This window comes from Myotis yumanensis, unplaced genomic scaffold, assembly GCF_028538775.1.
Source record: "Myotis yumanensis isolate MYYU_CA2020_CCGP unplaced genomic scaffold, mMyoYum1.0.hap1 SCAF_11, whole genome shotgun sequence".
Classification (NCBI taxonomy): domain Eukaryota; kingdom Metazoa; phylum Chordata; class Mammalia; order Chiroptera; family Vespertilionidae; genus Myotis; species Myotis yumanensis.
In genome coordinates, this window is record NW_027223762.1 from 25,761,025 (window position 1) to 25,779,074 (window position 18,050).

Sequence of the window (18,050 nt, forward strand, 5' to 3'; positions counted from 1 at the left end):
ATGCGGGAAGTGACTGGACAAAAATCATGCACCTATGGATGAACACAGTGGGTGGGGAGTGAGGGTGGAGGGTGGGGTGGGAGCTAGAAGGAGGGGAGTTATGGGGGGAAAAAAGAGGAACAAATGTAATAATCTGAACAATAAAGATTTAAAAACAAACAAACAAAAAAACAAACCTATTTTTATTGATTTCAGAGAGGAAAGGAGAGGAAAAGAGATATAGAAACATGAAATATGAGAGAGAATCATTGATCAACTACTTCCTGCACACCCCATCCTGGGGATCCAGCCCACACCTCGGGCATGTGCCCTGACCGAGAATCGAACTGTGACCTCCTGGTTCATAGCTCGATGCTCAACCACTGAGCCAGGGCGGCTGGGCTTTACTTAGTTATGTTACTGGTTGAGTGGGGAGATGCTGGTGGGGCTAGCTGGTCTTCTGACCTCACTGTGGTAGCTGCTACATACCCACAGGTTATTATGAAGTAGAATGTATGATTTCAGGAGATAGAGTTTTGAAGGTTGAAAGAAGTTCTTGATTTTCAGATGTATGTAAATATGGAAAACACGCAACTCTATTGTACCACGAAATAATACTCAGAGACTGATGTTAACATAAAAAACACTGAAACCTGTAAAGAATTTTTGTGAGTTTATTTGAGCCAAAATGTCAACATATGCCGGGAAGCAGAACCTCAAGGAATTGAGATAATGCTCTGGAAAATGGTGGGTTACATCTGTATTTATACATTGCAATCAAACGAAAGGGACGTAGCGAGTTACATGAAATCCATTGGTGATAGACTAGAGAGGCGGGAGAAAGCAAAGGGGGGATTAGATAAAAAGTAAAATGATGGACACATAATTAGGTGGGTGCAGGAACAATTAACATGATAATAAAGGAATTTGTGGTATCTGTCCTGGCACCCAGCATATTTGGTTGTGCCCCAGGGGGTCCAGAAAAAAGGGAAGTTACAAGTTACCCAGACACTTCAAGGGTATGTTATCATAGATGCAAAAAGACAGATAGGCTCAGTTAAGGTAAAGGTTGACCTTGTCAGTGAAGATACCAGCCTAGGACATAACTGCCCACCATAACTGCTTTTAGTTAAAGTTTAATTTCAGACCATCCTTTGTGGTTACTTTAGGTCTCTGAGTTTGCAAGACTGCCATGCAGGCCTCCTCTGAGCTTGTCAGGTTAGCATGTGCCCCCTTTCGTCCACACAGACAATATCCTCTAAGTAACCCAATGGTGTAATTGATGACTGTGTGTGACCACAGGAAGTTCCACACTGTTCTCTATGTACATAGAGTTGATTCCCATTATCTGCAGTAGTGTTCTATCAAATCACCACAAACACTGAATTAGCGGATAACATTGCTCCCCGGGAAAATAAAGGGGGAGGTTCCTGCAAGCCCCACTCAACTGATCAATACATTATTTTAGGTGTGCTTCTGTTTAAAAGACACCTTATTTAATATATATTGTTGATTCATCAACACTGAACTAATAGTCAACAGTTCTGTTCTCCATCATTATTCCTTCACCATGCACAAGGAAGTCCTCAAGACTTGTTCCATCCAGATCTTTTATTGTTCAGGATGGAGTCTGAGTGCTACACTCCAAAACGTTTTCTTGCTAGTGCTGTGTGATCATAATTGACTCATCCTATGCGTAGATGTGTAGAGAAAATGGAGCTTTTCCCTTTTCTGTGACAGATCTGGTCTTGCCCAATCTCCTGTCCATTTGAAAGGGAAAGCCTAATTCATCAGTTAATAATTTCCCAGTATTTTCAGTCAAAACAGTTTTCTTTTAGTTTACAACAGCCCCTCCTTTCAGAAAAGGCTCATTTGTTTTGAGTGTTGTCCTCTCCCTCTCAGGGGAGCGTGGGAGTGGGGAGCGGACACTGCAGCTTTGCTTAACCTGCCACAGAAGCCTTCATCTGAGGAAAGCGCGATCCAGTCTCTCGCGGCTTGGTCATCACCTAGGGGTTCTCCCAGCGGACCTCCCTGTCCTATGTGCCTGAGACCTTATGCCAGAACTGACTGACTCAGGGATGTACCTCACCCAAGGTGGGCCAGCGGGGACCTTCCTTGGATTTTTTTTTCCAAACTGGAACTAAGCAACCTCGTTGTTCTCTGCAGGTTCTTGGTGAGATGAGAGGCTCAGGACCTGAGTGCTGTGTGCTCACTACCCAGCAGAAGTAGAGGCAGCCTGGCTCAGACAACACAGACAGATGGACGTTGCAGAAGCATTATGATCCTTGGTCCAAGCTGTACTTGAGGTCCTGCAGCTCCTCTTTTCTTCCTGTTGTTCTGTGATCTATCCATACATCTGTCTAGTGAATTCCCCCCTTTGAGTGCAATCTAGTGTCAGTTTCTGACACCTACAACTAAAAAAAGAAAAATCCTAAAATTGTGTTGTTATTTGTGTGTGTGTGTGTGTGTGTGTGTGTGTTTTAAATATGCTCTCTCCCTCTGCCCTGCTCACACACACATTGAGGATGGAGCCCACAACCGATTCCTGACTGGGAATCGAACTGGTGAGTGACCCTTTGGTGCACAGGACAATGCTCAACCAACTGAGGCACAACAGCCAGGGCTACAGTATGTTTTTAAATGCTTTAATAATCATCACAGAACTTGCATATTTACAATAACTCCAAGCTACTTTAAGTTACACCACTCCCCACAGGTATACTGTGTTTATAGGTTGGCAACTATTGCTGGAAAGCATATGAGACAATCAAGATTTAAAAAAAAAAATTTGTTATTGTGAAATGTAACACCCATACAAAGAAGTGCACAAGCAAAAATGTATCCCATGAGGAATTGTCACAAAATTAACACCTGTATAACTATCACATAGAATTAGAATATTGCCATCACCTCTGAAGCCCAATAGTTACTTCCCTCTTCCCTCCAAACGTAATCAAGCTCCTGACTTTATGGTTATCGCTTCCTTATTTTTCTTTCTAGTTTTTTAAAAAATATATATTTTATTGATTTTTTACAGAGAGGAAGGGAGAGAGATAGAGAGTTAGAAACATCGATGAGAGAGAAACATCAATCAGCTGCCTCCTGCACATCTCCTACTGGGGATGTGCCCGCAACCAAGGTACATGCCCTTGACCAGAATTGAACCTGGGACCCCTCAGTCCGCAGGCCGACGCTCTACCCACTGAGCCAAACCGGTTTGGGCTCTTTCTAGTTTTATTACCCAAGCATGCACCCCTAAACACTATAGTTGAATCCTGCCCTTTTTTTGAACATTATATAAACAAAGTCATACAATATAATTGTTTTTGGATCTGGCTTCTTTTGTTCTGAATTTGATTTATCTGTAGTTCAGTTTTATAACATTGCTGTTTAGTATTCCATAATACGAATGTACAATCTTTATTCTGTTGATAGACATTTTTTTGGCTTTTATGAATAATACTGCTATGAATATTCTTGGTGCACACATTTTTTTTTTAAAGTGTATATGCAAGAGTAGACTTGGTAGATCCTGAATATGTGTCTTTTCAGGTGAGTCAACATGCCAAATTCTTTCCTAAGTGATTGTTCCAGTTTACATTCCGACCAATATTTTAGGAGAGTTGATCTTGTTCCATATCATCACCACACTTGTCAGTCTTTTTAATTTTAGCCATTTGTGTGGGTGTGCATGGTTTCTTATTGTGGCTTTAATTTCACTTCCTCCTGATTACTAATGAAACTGAACACCCTTTTGTACATTTAATGGCCGTTTGTATATCTTCTCTTATGAAATTCCTGTGAAGTTTATTGCCCATTTTTCTATTTGGTTGCCTTTCTCCTTACTGATTTGTAAGAGCTCTTTATATACTTAGATGAGACCTCTGTTGGATATCTATGTGGCAAGCATCTTCTCCCACTCTGCCTTGCCTTTTCACTCACTTAATGATGTCTTTGAGGAAGAGAGTCTTAACTTTAATGTATTCAGACATCAATTGGGATTTGAAAATCATGTATCTGACAGAATAACTAGATTAAACAATGTAAAATAAATTTCTCAACTCAGTAAAATGAGCTTACACAGGCTCTATAGCCAAAGTTGCACATTCTTTCTTTGGAATGTTATTTCTGAGATATTTATAATGGGATTTTCAATCATTTTATTTTTATATGATTAAAAATCCCATTACATTACAAACCACAGAAATATGCATATAATATTTAATTTCACTGCTTGGTGGTTCTATGAAAAAAATAGCAATAAAACTATTGTTCTTAAAGTTTTCTGCATAATTGGATATGGCTATTAATTAGCAAATAGAAAAATATAAACATCTTAAAACATTTTTAATCCTCTTATTCATTACAGTGGCTGCAAAATGCATACAAGCTCAGCTTTCACTATAAAATCCCAGGCATATTCATAGCCAAACAAGAAACCAGGAAAGCACAAATAGTTTTTTTAACTATAGAAAATGTCAAGCATTCTAATGGCTGATATAACTAACATCCCTCGATCTACTACGTAGATAATAAATGTTAACATCCTGCCATATTTACTTTAAAAATTAAATAAAAAATAAAGTTATGCTCCTTTGTTCTCCTATCCCATTCCTCTTTCTCCTTTTCTCACTAGAAGTGGCCACTTTCCAGAATTTGATGTGTACCCTTCCCGTTCTTGTTTCTCTATTTTTAACACATGTTCATGTGTTCATGAACAATACTGCTAGTGCTTTTTAAATATATCTGTTCATACTATAGTAGACTGCAATTTGATTTTAAATAATGCTTTGTCATGTTGACAGATATACAGATCTAGGTCATCAGTTTTAACCGCCGTGTTGTAATGTATGGCAAACGTATACTCTGAGTTTATTTCATTCTCTATCAATGAACATTTCTGCGTAGCAATAAATGCAATCCTAGAATAACATCTAAGACATAATAGGGCCTCAAAAATTATTTAATAAACGAGCAGAGGCAGGCTTTTAATTCGAGCACAAGCGGCCTAAACGTCAGACCGACTACTGCTTGTTTCCTTCTCCAGCTGTTTGTCGTTACCGTCCGCCCTATGTGCACGCGTGGCGGGCGTCACCCTGAGCCTTTTCACAGCTTTCACCCCCCGAATGGGGCTCGGCCGGGTGTGCGCCTGGGGGCAGCGGACAGAATAGGTAGCGAGAACACAAAGAATTTCCAATGTCAAAACATAAGACAGTAAAGGTTTGTCTGGGGTAGAGCAGGGGAGCGTGGCAGCAGCAATTGTCATACATTTGGGGGAGGTCTGAGAGTTTACAATGCAAGGCATGTCCGGTGCTACCACACCCGGACGCAGAGATAGCGGAATACAGAAGCCTTTCTCCGGGAGCCGCTCTCAAAAGCTGTAACCAGCAAATGCCAGACGGTTGCCATGGGAAACAGCGGGGGAGGGGACAGGGGGTCGGCCAGAATTCTTAATAGGCTTAGAATGTTTCTTCTTCCGGTCTTCGGCTCTTCGCAGCCGCCGCCCTCTCCTCGGTCCCCCGCCCATTCTGTGTCCTCTCGTCGTTCTCTTCCCCTCTGGACTCTCCGTCTCCGTTCGAAGTCGCCATCTTGGACCATGCGTCAAGATGGCGCCCCCTGGTCCTAGGGGCCGAACCCCGGCGAGCCAGCGAGGCTGCGCGCGCATGTGCTCGGGCGCGGGAGGGTGGGGCGGTGACGTTAAGACGTGGCCCCGCCTCCGGCGGTCGCCCCGCCCCTGGGCGAACCCGGAAGTGGAGGAGGAGGAGGAGGAGGAGGAGGAGGAGGCGCGGTGTTGGCCAAGCGGACAGGCGCTGGCGGAGCCCTACACGGGAGCGTGTGGGGGGTTGGGGGTGGGAGGCGGGGCTGAGCGGCCCGGGCAGCCTGGCCTGGACGGGGCGGGGGAGGCCATGGCCTCCGCAGAGTTGCAGGGGAAGTACCAGAAGCTGGCTCAGGAGTACTCGAAGGTACCCATCATGGGCGGGGATTAGGGGGTCCCCGGCCCTGCGGCCTCGGGTTGCCTTGACTTGTCGGGAGTGGGGGTACCGCGGAGGGGTCACCCGAGCGCACCCCACCTCTCTCCTTCGCCTCATCTGTCCACGATTACCGAGCCTCCACCTGCAGCTCCCGGGAGATGGAGCGGGGCGGTGTCTGGGTCGTGTGGCTTCTGCGGGGAGGAGCAGGAGTTTGATTCTTCCTTTTAACTGAACTAGCGGGCTTGGGACTGGGTGTCAGAAATCCTGTCTTCTGCGTGCGGTGCTGGCCGGAGGGTGCTGCTTCCTCAATGGTCCCAGCCCAGTGATGGGGATGATCAAGCTTTCTCCCTTTCCGCAGGGATAACAGGATGAAGAGCTATATCTGCCCCCATTCAATTCGGGAGGGAAAGTAGAGTCATGCGTGTAAACTGCCTCACCGGGCATGGTGGTTACTATATATTCAGTAATTTAGCAAGATGTGTGGAAGTGATTTTGAAAGCTTGAATCCCAGGGCTGTGCCCTTTCCTCTCTTTTCTCTCAGTCACCTGGAGTGGGGCAGGGCACCCAGCAGGTGTTCAGTACATGTTGAAATGTGCCTTTTGTCGTATTTATGGTATAAGTCTTTTAAATGATGGGAACCCTTTCCTTGGGAAAGGGCCGCTTCTGGGGAGGGCGTTTCTGCTTTAAGAATATTCTAATGAAGTTATAAAAGCGGGATCTTACATCTATGGAAATCGATTTAATAGTCATTAAGCTTAGTTTTCCATGGTCGTGGCATTCATGGTGGCAATGGAAAGACTTAGGCACCTTTTTAGAATTTGGAGAAACCGAGACACATTTATTTCTTAACAATTCCATTTAGCAAATATTCAGCAAGGTGAAATGAAAAAATAAAACCCATGCCTAAACATACACACTCGTCTTTTCACCATCCAATGGGGGGAGCCTTTTGAGATACTACACTTACTCCAGCAGTGCTACTGTTGGCATTTCTGTTAGAAATTGTCCTGAGCGCCTGTGGCACAATGTCAGTGATGACAGTTTTCATCCTTTGAAGGAATATTTTCTTGTTTGAAAGGGCCAGAAGTTGCTTGAACAAATCCATATGATGAAGTGGGATGGGTGGAAGATGGCAATAGGACACAAACTTGACTCCGCTATTTTGGGGAAAGATGTTTCATGAGTATGAAGTAAGGGGACTGGTTCTCTTCTCCAGAGAGTAAACAAGCTCAGAAGGCAGTTCCCAAAAATGTTTTGGGCAATGACTGCATTGCTGAAAAATTGTAGAAACTCCCAAAGAAAGTCATAAAAACTTTGAAATAGTTTGTTCTTTTGGACATTTAAGCTATTTCATTCAACAGACACTATGTGCCCCCTGCAAACAGTCTGCCAGAGTTGGTCGAGTGAGGCAGAGTTCCAGCTTAAGGAGATCCCTTTAATAGAATGTTCAAACGTTGTACGTAATTGTAATACACTATGACAAGTGGTAGTTCAGTGGGTGCACAGAAGAGATGGAGGGTGAGGGTAGAAGTTATGAGATTGGGGAGTAGGGAAGAGGGAGGGAAGGATGGCAGCATTCCAGGCAAAGGGGCAAGGCTGTGTTCGCTGACATGAAAGCACACGAAGTTGCATGACAGAGAGCGGTGAAATATGGTTGGGGAGGTAATTTGGACCCGATCATGAAGGGTTGTGGATGTCAGATAAGAAGTCTGAACCTTAGTTTTTGAGTAATGGAGAAACATCAAAGGCTTTTAAACAGGGGCATAATATCACTTTCAGGAAGGAAAGGTAACTATTTGGAGAATGGATTAAGTAGGGAAAGATTGGTGAAAAGAAGACCAGATTGTAGGCTGTTGGAATAGTTTGAGGAAGAGTAATATAGAGTTAAATAAAGATAGTGACAGTTGAAATGAAGAGGGGGCCTAGATTTAGGAATGATGGTTAAAAAAAATACTTTTTAGCTTACTTCTTTGCTGAGTGGCAGCTTTTCGCATAGCACTAAACTTATGATGGATATGAAGACTGTATGAGGTGCTCATCCTTGTGTCTCATTCGTTCTGCGGGACATGGTAAATGAGGGAAGAAGACTGAGGATTGACCCTGAAGTTCTGAGATGAGGAAATATGACTGCCACTGACAGAGGAGGGTGGGCAGAAAGGCCAGCCAATTTGAAATGAAGGGGTGGATTAAAGTTTAGATGCAATCATAGAATTTTGGGGCTGGAAGGCACGTTAAAGTTATCTTATTTATATGTAGTTTGAGGTGATTGATGTTGGGGTAATTGGAGAAAATTTCTAGTGGAGATGGACTGGCTAAAAGTCCGGACAAAGGCCAGGACTTTTGGAATAATTCCCATAAAGACGATAGCTGAACTATAAGAGTGAATCAGGGTAGAACACTTTAGGTAGATTCTTTGGGGAACATCTGTGGGAAGGACGTGACAGGAAGAGGAGATGCTAAGAAGACTAACAGGTCTGCAAGACTTGAGGTATTCTCTCCTATTGGGCCAGACCATTTTTCATCCTTTTAATTTTAATGTGAAGAACTCAATTTTAGATTTTATTTAATTTCAGAACACAAGAGAACAGAGATTGGTCTAAAGATTTCATTTGTTTTTTTATTTCCTGTCAATTCTAGTGCCAAGCAATTTCTGGATAAAATCTATGCTATCTTCAACCTTGTTCCTATGGAAGGGGTATTCTATCTTGTTATTACCTTCCCTGGTGGAGAAATTGTGGGCTGATGTTGAAATCCAGTTAGTTTACAAAGAAGAAAAAAAAAAAGATTTCCTCTTATTCTGTAGAAGGAAGCCTCCATATCAAGAGAGGAACAAACAAGATTCCTAATCCAAGGACATTTACAGAATCTTCTCATTCTTATATAAATTAGATCTCAGCCTGTGTTCCTGGAAGGAGCCCATTGCTTACTTAAGAATCATGGTCATAATTGTCTTTCCTCTTGTGAAGAAAAAAACAGTCTGAGGAGCTCCCATTAAAGAGATTGAGAGTTTAGTTAGATAAAAGATGAACCGTGGAGGCCAAAGCAGATGAGAATTGCTGAGGCAGACAGGATGCTAAAACATAACGTAAAAGTGGACATTAAGACCTTAGTGGTTTGGGCAATTAAGAGAGCATCACTGGAAACTTTTAAAATTTCGGGTTTTATAGAGTTTAGTGGAGGAGAAAGATGTGTAGAAGCTGATTTTCAGAGGTTTCTGAAGTTAACAGGTGGAGGCTACCTCTTTGAGGTGTGAGGGAAAGCTAATCAAAGCCTTAGTTGCTGCACTGTTGAATCAAAGACCATTTCTTGCCTGCTGTGCTTCTGAGGCTCTGGTATATCTCATCATGGATTTCAGTCTGCTTTCTTTGCAGGGGCTCCTGCACTCTTGCCTGGTACCATGTTATGTGTGTAAGCAAGTTACAAGTTCTGTCTTTCCAAAGTTTGTGTTCCTCTGGGTCAGTAGTTCTCAAAGTGCAGCCCTTGGATCAGCATCCTTAGATCTGGGAAAGGTTAGAAATACAAATTTTTGGGTCAACCCTGAACTCACTGAACCTGAAACTGGTGGTCAGACCCAGCAGTCTGTGTTGTAACAGACCTCTCCGGTGATTTGGATGCACACCAGAGTTTGAGAACTGTTGCTCAAGGAATGATAGCATTATGATCTTTTAAAAATTCTTTTCGAGGCAATTAGCAACCAATGGGAAAACCAAACATCCATTATTTCTTGAACAGTTTTTTTTGGCAATTGATGCTTCTTTTAGTTACGCAGGATATTGTCTTTAGGAAATTTACAGACTTATGCTGTTAGTATAGAGCTACTCATATTGGGAAAAGATCAGTTGTGATTCTGTGTGTTTGCTTTCCAGATAGTGGGGCCTGGAAACCTGATTAATTGACTCTTCCTATAAGAGAAACAGACTCAGGAGCTGGATTGGATTAAAATCAAGTATCAACTTGCTTTTCCCCATCCTGAGGTGTAGGGTTGACTACTAAAGTTGGATTGGAAGACAGCTTTGTTTGTGTTTAGTGTTATCCGATGGAGCTTTCCACAAGAATGAAAATGCTGTACAGTAGGGTAACCACTAAGCCATGTGGGGGTGTTGAGCACTTGAAATGTGGCTAGTGCCATTGAACTCAGTTTTAGATTTTATTTAATTTCAAATAATTTAGGTAGGCACATGTTGGACAATGACAGCTTAGGCCCTAGATTAGAGCATCACAGATGTGAAATTCTGTGTGACTCACCTGAAGACCTTGCTAAATTGCTGATTCTGGTTTGGTAAGTCTGGGGTGGGGCCTCAGGTTCTGCTCTGAAAGGAATATAGGGGATTATCAAGGCTTGAGTTACTGTAGCTGGGGTCTGCAAATGACTTTAGTATTCTGAAGCTGCAAATGAAAGTTTTGGTAAAGCTTAGGAATGGGCTCCAGGTTGTCTATTGCACACATTCACTTGTAAGGAAAAAAAGCTATATGTTTAAAGATTGTTTTTATAGGGTTGTACAACATGTATAAGTCTTCAAATGCCCACTGTATGAAAATAGCTATGTGAGAGTGGTTCTGACACAGAAGATAGTTGAGGATTAGATGAGAAATGCATTTAGATGATTGTCTCTCTTTCCCCACAAACTCTTCCAAAAGCTTGTGATCGTAGATAGTAAATCCCGAATCTTGGGCCAGTTATCTCACCACAGGTTGTCAAAGTGGCATGAGAGAGATCAGCACTACATTCTCTGTCCTTGGAAAAACAGCTCTGTGATAAGCCTGACTCAGGCCTGGCTGTTCCAGAACCAGAGTTACCTAGAACAGGTCCAAACACTGGTCATTGCAGAGTCAGCTCAGGGATTTTGAGACTGCTTGGTGTCTAATAGGAGCTTGAGGTTCAAATCGTTTGGAGAAGGGTCTTAGGGACTGTTAGAGTAATGACGGTCTCTTATAATTGTATAATGCATTACATTTAAACACCATTTACATACAATATTTAATTGTTTAAAAATATGAGTGCCTTCTCTATTCCTAGCATTGATCTTTCATTGTAGTCTGGAGATACAAGGAATTATACTGTAGTCTCTACCATGAAGGACAGTTTAGTTGGCAGATGGGAGATGAGTAGAGAAATCATAAGTTAATCATAAATCACACATGAATTAATGTAAAATTTACTACTTTAAAAGTAAAATTAGCCAAAACCGGTTTGGCTCAGTGGATAGAGCGTCGGCCTGCGGACCGAAGGGTCCCAGGTTCGATTCCGGTTAAGGGCATGTACCTGGGTTGCAGGCACATCCCCAATAGGAGATGTGCAGGAGGCAGCTGATCGATGTTTCTCTCTCATCGATGTTTCTAGCTCTCTATCTCTCTCCCTTCCTCTCTGTAAAAAATCAATAAAATATATTTAAAAAAAAAAAAAGTAAAATTAAAACTGGACAGTTTAATAAGAGGCGCCTTGTTACTATACTAGTAAGTGCCAAGGGAACCGAGGGGCAAGCTCACTGTGGACCATACTGGGAGCACAGGGAGTGGTTAGGAAAAATTTATGGGGGAAGTAGGACCAGAGGTAGGAAGTAAACGCCTAGAAGAACAGCTGGGATTTGGTTGGTCACAATGAGGAAGGGCTGTGCTTTCAGAGTAATCAGATTACAGGAAAATGACAAATGAGGTGCAAAAGGACTAAGAGGGCTTCAGAGATGGGGTTCAGAGGTACTGTTCCTCTGCTGAATGGAATGGAAGAGCTAGGTGCACAGCCGCTGGAAACAAGCAATATCACCTTCTGGAGAGTTTTCCTGTCCTAATGGAGGACCATTGGTGATGTTATGTCTATTTCTAAAACAGGGACGATCTGCATTTGCCTCCCCGCTGTGGAAAAGGCTGGTGAGGAGAAGTAGATTCTAAAAGACTAGACTGATCACAGCAGTGCCAGCATTTGACAGTTTGCTGGTTCGGTGTGCAGAAGGGTGGCAGCAGTGAAGCTAAAATGCAGGAAGATGCCAAATGCCACAAAGTGTAATTAACATAGCAATGGAGTATGTCGTTTATCATTGTCATCCTTTTCTACCTACTAAGTAATAGAAAGGTATTTTAGATAAATATTTCTAAAAGCTGCATTTTCTACTAAGCAGTTTCATTGAAACCATGTTTGAATTGTTACTAATTTAGCAAACTGTTTTCAAAAGGAAAATTCAAATAATTTTTCATTATAATCAGCGAGGTTCATTTTTTTTATTGCTGTAGTTCTGGTCCTACAGAAAACTTACAGTTCAGTGGACTTCAAGCTTTATCTCTAGCCTTTGAAGCAGTCACTAGGAGCTTCTAAATACCACACCAAGAAGACAGCATAGATCAAAGTTAGGACAGAGGTACAAAATGAAACCTAGATTCCCAAGTAGTATTGCTGCCTTTTGGCTAACTGGGTTTGAAAGTATCTTTTGAATTTTGCTACTTAGATAACACATTATCTGAGAATATGTTGATATTGCTTAAAAAATAAAATAATACATGATGGAAGTCCATATTAAAGTGGTATTTCCTTCTTCTGGACTTCTAGAGCAGAGCTCCCCAAACTTTTTTTGGAAAGAACCTAATAGTAAATATTTTAGGCTTCTGACCATACAGTTCTTAACTATTTGTGTCTGTCATTGTAGCTCAAGAGCAACCATCGATAATATGTAAATAATGAGTGTGGCTCTGTTCCAGTAAAACTTTAAAATAGGCTGCAGGCCAGTTTGGTCCATTGGCCTTAGGGTTGTTGATCCCTGTTCTAGAGAATTTAATGATTATATTGCTTTTCCTTTTCCTTTTTTAAAGCAGAAAATATAGGATTGCTAGTTATCTTTCATCCTCCCTTTTAAATTATAAGCTCTTTGAAAACAGGGACCGCTTTTTAAAAAACTGTTATTCATTTTTAGGAACAGAAGAAGAAAGGGAGAGAGAGAGAAACATCCATTGGTTGCTCCACTTATTTATGCATTCATTGTTTGCTTCTTATATGTGTTCTAACCAGAGAACGAACCCTCAACCTTGATGTATCGGATGACGCTCATCTGTAAAATGGAGGTAATATACAGGGTGGGGTGAAAGTAGATTTATAGTTGTGAGAACATGAAACACAGTTTATTCTTGTATTATTATCTGTTAACTATTGCATTATTTTTCCATGTGAACAACTGTAAGCCTACTTTTGTCCCACCCTGTAGTACCTATTTCGTAGGGTTGTGAGGTTTAATGAAGTAATATAAGTAAAACACTTACGACAGTGCAGGTATGAGCATTCAAATGTTAGCTGCTATTATTATTAACTTCTAAATTGGGTCTGCTTCTTAGTTGCTTTTGGTACATGGCCTCAGCTGATGCCTGATAGCAGGTTTTCATTCTTAATGATATTTGCACGATTAATATTAGGCACAGAGTCCTGCTGGGTATGTTGATGTCCTACACTTTGATTTTCTGTAGAATTATTATTTCGTAATTGGTCCAATTGTATATATTTTACATATGAATGGTGTGCCAGAGTTTCAAGGAAAGTAGTAGTTTTTATTTAGGGAGGCGACTTGGTTTCTTAGAAAGAACCAGGTGCTGGAAGTTGATTTAGTCACAATTTTGCCACAGATTATGTGTTTTATATCATTGGGCAGCTTAGTCACTGAAAAGTGGCAGAATGGTGATATCTACTATCCTCTCTGGGCTAATATTTTTGTTCTCATATATACATGAGAAGATAGTTACTCAGTGTTATGATTCCTGTAAAGTAATGGCATTTTTTTTTTTTTTTTTTTTTTTTTGCTACAAATGATTGCTTTAAATTAAAAATTAACTATTGCTTATTCTGTTTGCAGCTTCGGGCTCAGAATCAGGTCCTGAAAAAAGGTGTTGTAGATGAACAAGCAAATTCTGCTGCTTTAAAGGTATGCAATAGGATATTTGTTTTGTGAGGTTAAGTGAGCGTTTGGTGTTGCTTAAAGTAGGGAATTTAGCTGATTTTGTGGGTTAAAGTCCTAACTCTGACACTAATTCACTAGGAATAGTGATGAGTAATACAGTTTTTTTGTGTGTTTAACTTTCTCACTTCCTTCAGTGTGAATATTATGTGCTTTGATTTCCTTAGCTAAAATTTTTAAAAATGTATTCTTTGACTTTAATGCATTTCTCTTAAACCTTTATTTGGCATTTCAATTAATAGGGCTTCTTATCTTTTTGATCACTGACAGAATTCTGAGGAGGGCCATCTCACATTCATATTTATATCCCCAGCATTCAGCAGATGGTTATTCCCTAATAAATGGATTTGATATTGTGAATCATTTAGTCCATCTTGCTTTTGGGTGAGCTTTTTAATAGTAGTAACCTGTGTTAATCAGGACACTGAGTGATGATACATTTTACCATTAGCACCTTTGTTAACTAAAGGAGAAATATGCAGTAGAAGAAGGAATTGTTTCTGCCTCATCCTAGTTGGCATGTAATAAATATTGCTTAGTGATACTTTTAATTGAATAAATTAATTCTAGGATATGGATTCTTACTTGACTGAGTTTCAGTTAAGCACAGGCATGGGCAAAAGTAGGTTTACAGTTGTGAGTAACTGAAACAGTTTATTCTTTTTTTAATTATTTATTAATTACTAGAGGCCCGGTGCACAAAAATCTGTCCCCCAGCCTGGCCTGTGCCCTCTCGCAGTCTGGGACCCCTCAGGAGATAATGACCTGCTGGCTTAGGCCTGCTCCCGGGTGGCAGAGGGCACGCCCAATCCCTAGGTGCAGCCCCTGGTCAGGCTCAGAGCAGGGCTGATTGGGGAGTTGGGGCGCCGCCCCGTCATGCACAGAGCAGGGCGGATCGGGAGGTTGCGATGCCACCCTCAGTCACGCTCAGGGTAGGGCCGATTGGGGGGTTGGGGCGCTGCCCCCTGTCACTCACAGAGCAGGGCCAATCAGGGGGTTGGGGCGCTGCCCCCTGTCACTCACAGAGCAGGGCCAATCAGGGGGTTGGGGCGCTGCCCCCTGTCACTCACAGAGCAGGGCCCATCAGGGGGTTGGGGAGCTCCCCCCGTCACTCACAGAGTAGGGCCGATAGGGGAGCTGGGGCACTGCCCCCTCTCACACACAGAGCAGGGCCGATCAGGGGGTTGGTGCGCTGCACCCTGTCACACTCAGGGCAGAGCCAATGGGGAAGTTATGGCTCTGCCCTGTCCCACACAGAGCAAGGCCCGTGGAGGGGGTTTGGGGCACCGCCACTGTCACACTCAGGGCAGGGCCTATGGAGAGGTTATGGCTCTATCCTGTCACACACAGAGCAGGGCCCATGGGGGGGGGGGGGGAAGTTGGGGCGCCGCACCCTGTCACACACAGAGCAGGGCCGATCAGGGGGTTGTTGCGCCGCACCCTGTCAAACACAGAGCCGCAGAGCAATCAGGGGATTGGGGAGCTCCCCCCTATCAGGCACAGAGCAGGGCTGATTAGGGGGTTGGGGCGCCTTCCCCTGTCACGAACAGAGCACGGCGTATAGGGAGGTTGTGGCCCCTCCCCCTGTCACACACAGAGCCGCAGGGCGATCAGGGGGTTGGGGAGCTCCCCCCTGTCACACACAGAGCCGCAGGGCGATCAGGGGATTGGGGAGCTACCCCCTATCAGGCACAGAGCAGGGCTGATCAGGGGGTTTGGGCGCTGCCCCCTGTCACGCTGATCCCGGTGCCGGGAGCCTCGCTGCTCCGCTGATCCCAGTGCTGGGAGGCATATTACCCTTTTACTATATAGAATAGAGGCCTGGTGCATGGGTAGGGGTGCCTGGCCAGTCTGGGTGAGGGGCTGAGGGCTGTTTTCCGGAAGCAGGTGACTGAAGCTCCCAACCGCTCCTTTTTTTCTTTTTTTCTTTTTTATTCTGGGCCAGCTTTAGCTCTGAGGCCTCGCTGCTGAAAACATCAATACAATGTTGCGGTCCGGCTGGCTGAAGCCTGGCTGAATGAAAGCCGGTTTCTGGGGTTTTGTTTAGCTTCTTATTTGCAACATAGTACATAGTTGCTTAGAGTTGCAGCTGAGAGGCCGGCAGCGGCAGGCGGAGAACGTTGGAGTTCGCCATCACTGGAGCAAGCAAGCCTCCCTGCTCGCTTCAGTGCATGGCTGCCAGCCACCATCTTGGCTGACAGTTAATTTGCATAAGGATATGCTGATTAGCCAATGGGAAGGGTAGCGGTCGTATGCTAATTACCATGTTTCTCTTTTATTAGTGTAGATTGTATTACATATTTGTATTACAACTGTAAACCTACTTTTGTCCACACCTCTATACTGCTTACCTCATTCTTTTGCTCTCTTCCTTGCTCCTTCTTTAGACCAAAGGGAATAGGATTCCCTTTACCCTTACCTCTTTCTGGAGTAGCCCCTAACCAGTTACATAGCCTAAATCGTTTCATTCAGGTAACTGAGACTCAGAAGCATGTCCTCTTACTTAGCCATTGTTGGACCCTACACTAGAGAAGTCTGTCTTTTGAGAGTGCCCCCTCCTCAGGGGCTGATATGGTTCAGGATGCATTACCCATACTTCCAAAGCTCTCTATGCCCAAGTCAAGACTATTAAAAATAAGCTTTATCATCAGAATTTGTTAGTTAAATTATTATTTTGCCTAAATCATTGAAGAAATGATAATATCTCTCCTAATGATGTTTAAAACCTGTTCCTGGGGAAAGTATTTCCTAGCTTGTCTTTGTAGCCCACTCTTGGTTTGACACTCTCCTGTTGCTGGCCATGTTTGATTAACTCTGTGGTAGTGGTGATGGTGATGACTGTGGTGATGTTGACTGCAGGTTGTATTTATTGAGCACTCACTGTGTGTCGGGCATTTTGTTAAATACATTATATCCATGAGCTCAGTTAGTGTTCACAATAACTCTGTAAGGGCACATAACATTGTCATCATCCTCATTGCACAAACTAGGATTTATAGAGAGGTTGGGAGAGCTGTCTTCTGAAATTAATGATTGGATGATGGAGTTAGAGCATTTGTCAACTAGTGATTAGTTACAAGAATGTAACTAATGTTTTACTATTCAGTGCAGTGGTCATTATAATTACAGTAAGAATGACAGTTTGTTGTTCACTCAATAGGAATGTTAGGATGTCTTCAGTTATAGTAGGCTTTTGATTATATTGGTTTTGCCTCAATGAGTTGTGGATACAATATACTTTCATTGATTTGAATTTCTTTAATTTGCAACATATGATAATTTGGACATGGGGTAGAACTAAGTTTACCATTAAAAGAAAAAGGGCTACTAAACAAACAATAGAAAAGAACAATGTTTTTCTACTTATTGGAAACACATTATTCTATCACTCTAGCCCTGCTCCCAACATATAAATAATGTCAGTAGACTGCAGGCACCAGCCTATGGTTTTTAGTTTGCCGTTTCAATAGACTTAAATCACCTATTCATTAAAACTTGACCTCTTCTTCGCTTTACAGTGGTTTTAAAGTGAAAGTAATAAAAGTACAGCTCTTTAAATATACATTAGCATCTGGCCACCTGTGTTTGATTACCAGTGCACACAGAGTTGTCAGAACATCATAAATAAAATGTAGTTAGAATAATATTTTTTAAAAAATAGAGTGAAACTAAATATTTCTCTATTTTCCCCATTTTTTTTTACCCTATTATGATATAAACAATGCAGAATGGTAAGCAGAAGATATGTTGTTTAGATTTTGTTTCTATTTTCACTTAACTTTAGAGGAAATTAACATAGAACAGCAGCTGAAAATATTCTTTTGTTAGGATAATAATGATTTTATCTCTTGTGTTAGGATAGTAATGATTTTTAAAGTAAAATTAAGTGTATTAAAAATACTTCATTTGGACTGACCTAAATTCAGGGAGGATTTATAGAAAATATGAATACAAATATATTTCTGGTTGTTCTTGTTTACTGAAGGACATCATTAGTTTGAGTCGGAGGTTCTCTTTAAAAATTCAAGTTTATAAAATTATAGCCTCAAGCTTTGTGTCTCCTCACTGCCAGACACATATATAACATTATATGACAACAAATAGTTATGGATATTTTACTTTAAGTTGATGACTATCTTGTTACTTAGTATAGATCCTCTTTATTTTTAAA

General features: G+C 42.1%; 2 protein-coding genes across 2 annotated transcripts in view; both read left to right on the top strand.

The window, feature by feature from the left end:
* Positions 1-2,346, top strand: part of FOXN2 (forkhead box N2) — an 87,100-nt gene extending 84,754 nt beyond the window's left edge. Inside the window, exon 6 of the mRNA XM_070429173.1 lies at positions 2,146-2,346. Coding sequence (XP_070285274.1) covers positions 2,146-2,156 — 11 coding nt within the window. The 3' untranslated portion in view covers positions 2,157-2,346. The remainder of the gene's footprint in view (positions 1-2,145) is intronic.
* A 3,512-nt stretch (positions 2,347-5,858) lies between these two features.
* Positions 5,859-18,050, top strand: part of PPP1R21 (protein phosphatase 1 regulatory subunit 21) — a 56,163-nt gene continuing 43,971 nt past the window's right edge. Inside the window, exons 1-2 of the mRNA XM_070429174.1 lie at positions 5,859-5,942; positions 13,778-13,846. Of these exons, the coding sequence (XP_070285275.1) occupies positions 5,886-5,942; positions 13,778-13,846 (126 nt within the window). The 5' untranslated portion in view covers positions 5,859-5,885. The remainder of the gene's footprint in view (positions 5,943-13,777; positions 13,847-18,050) is intronic.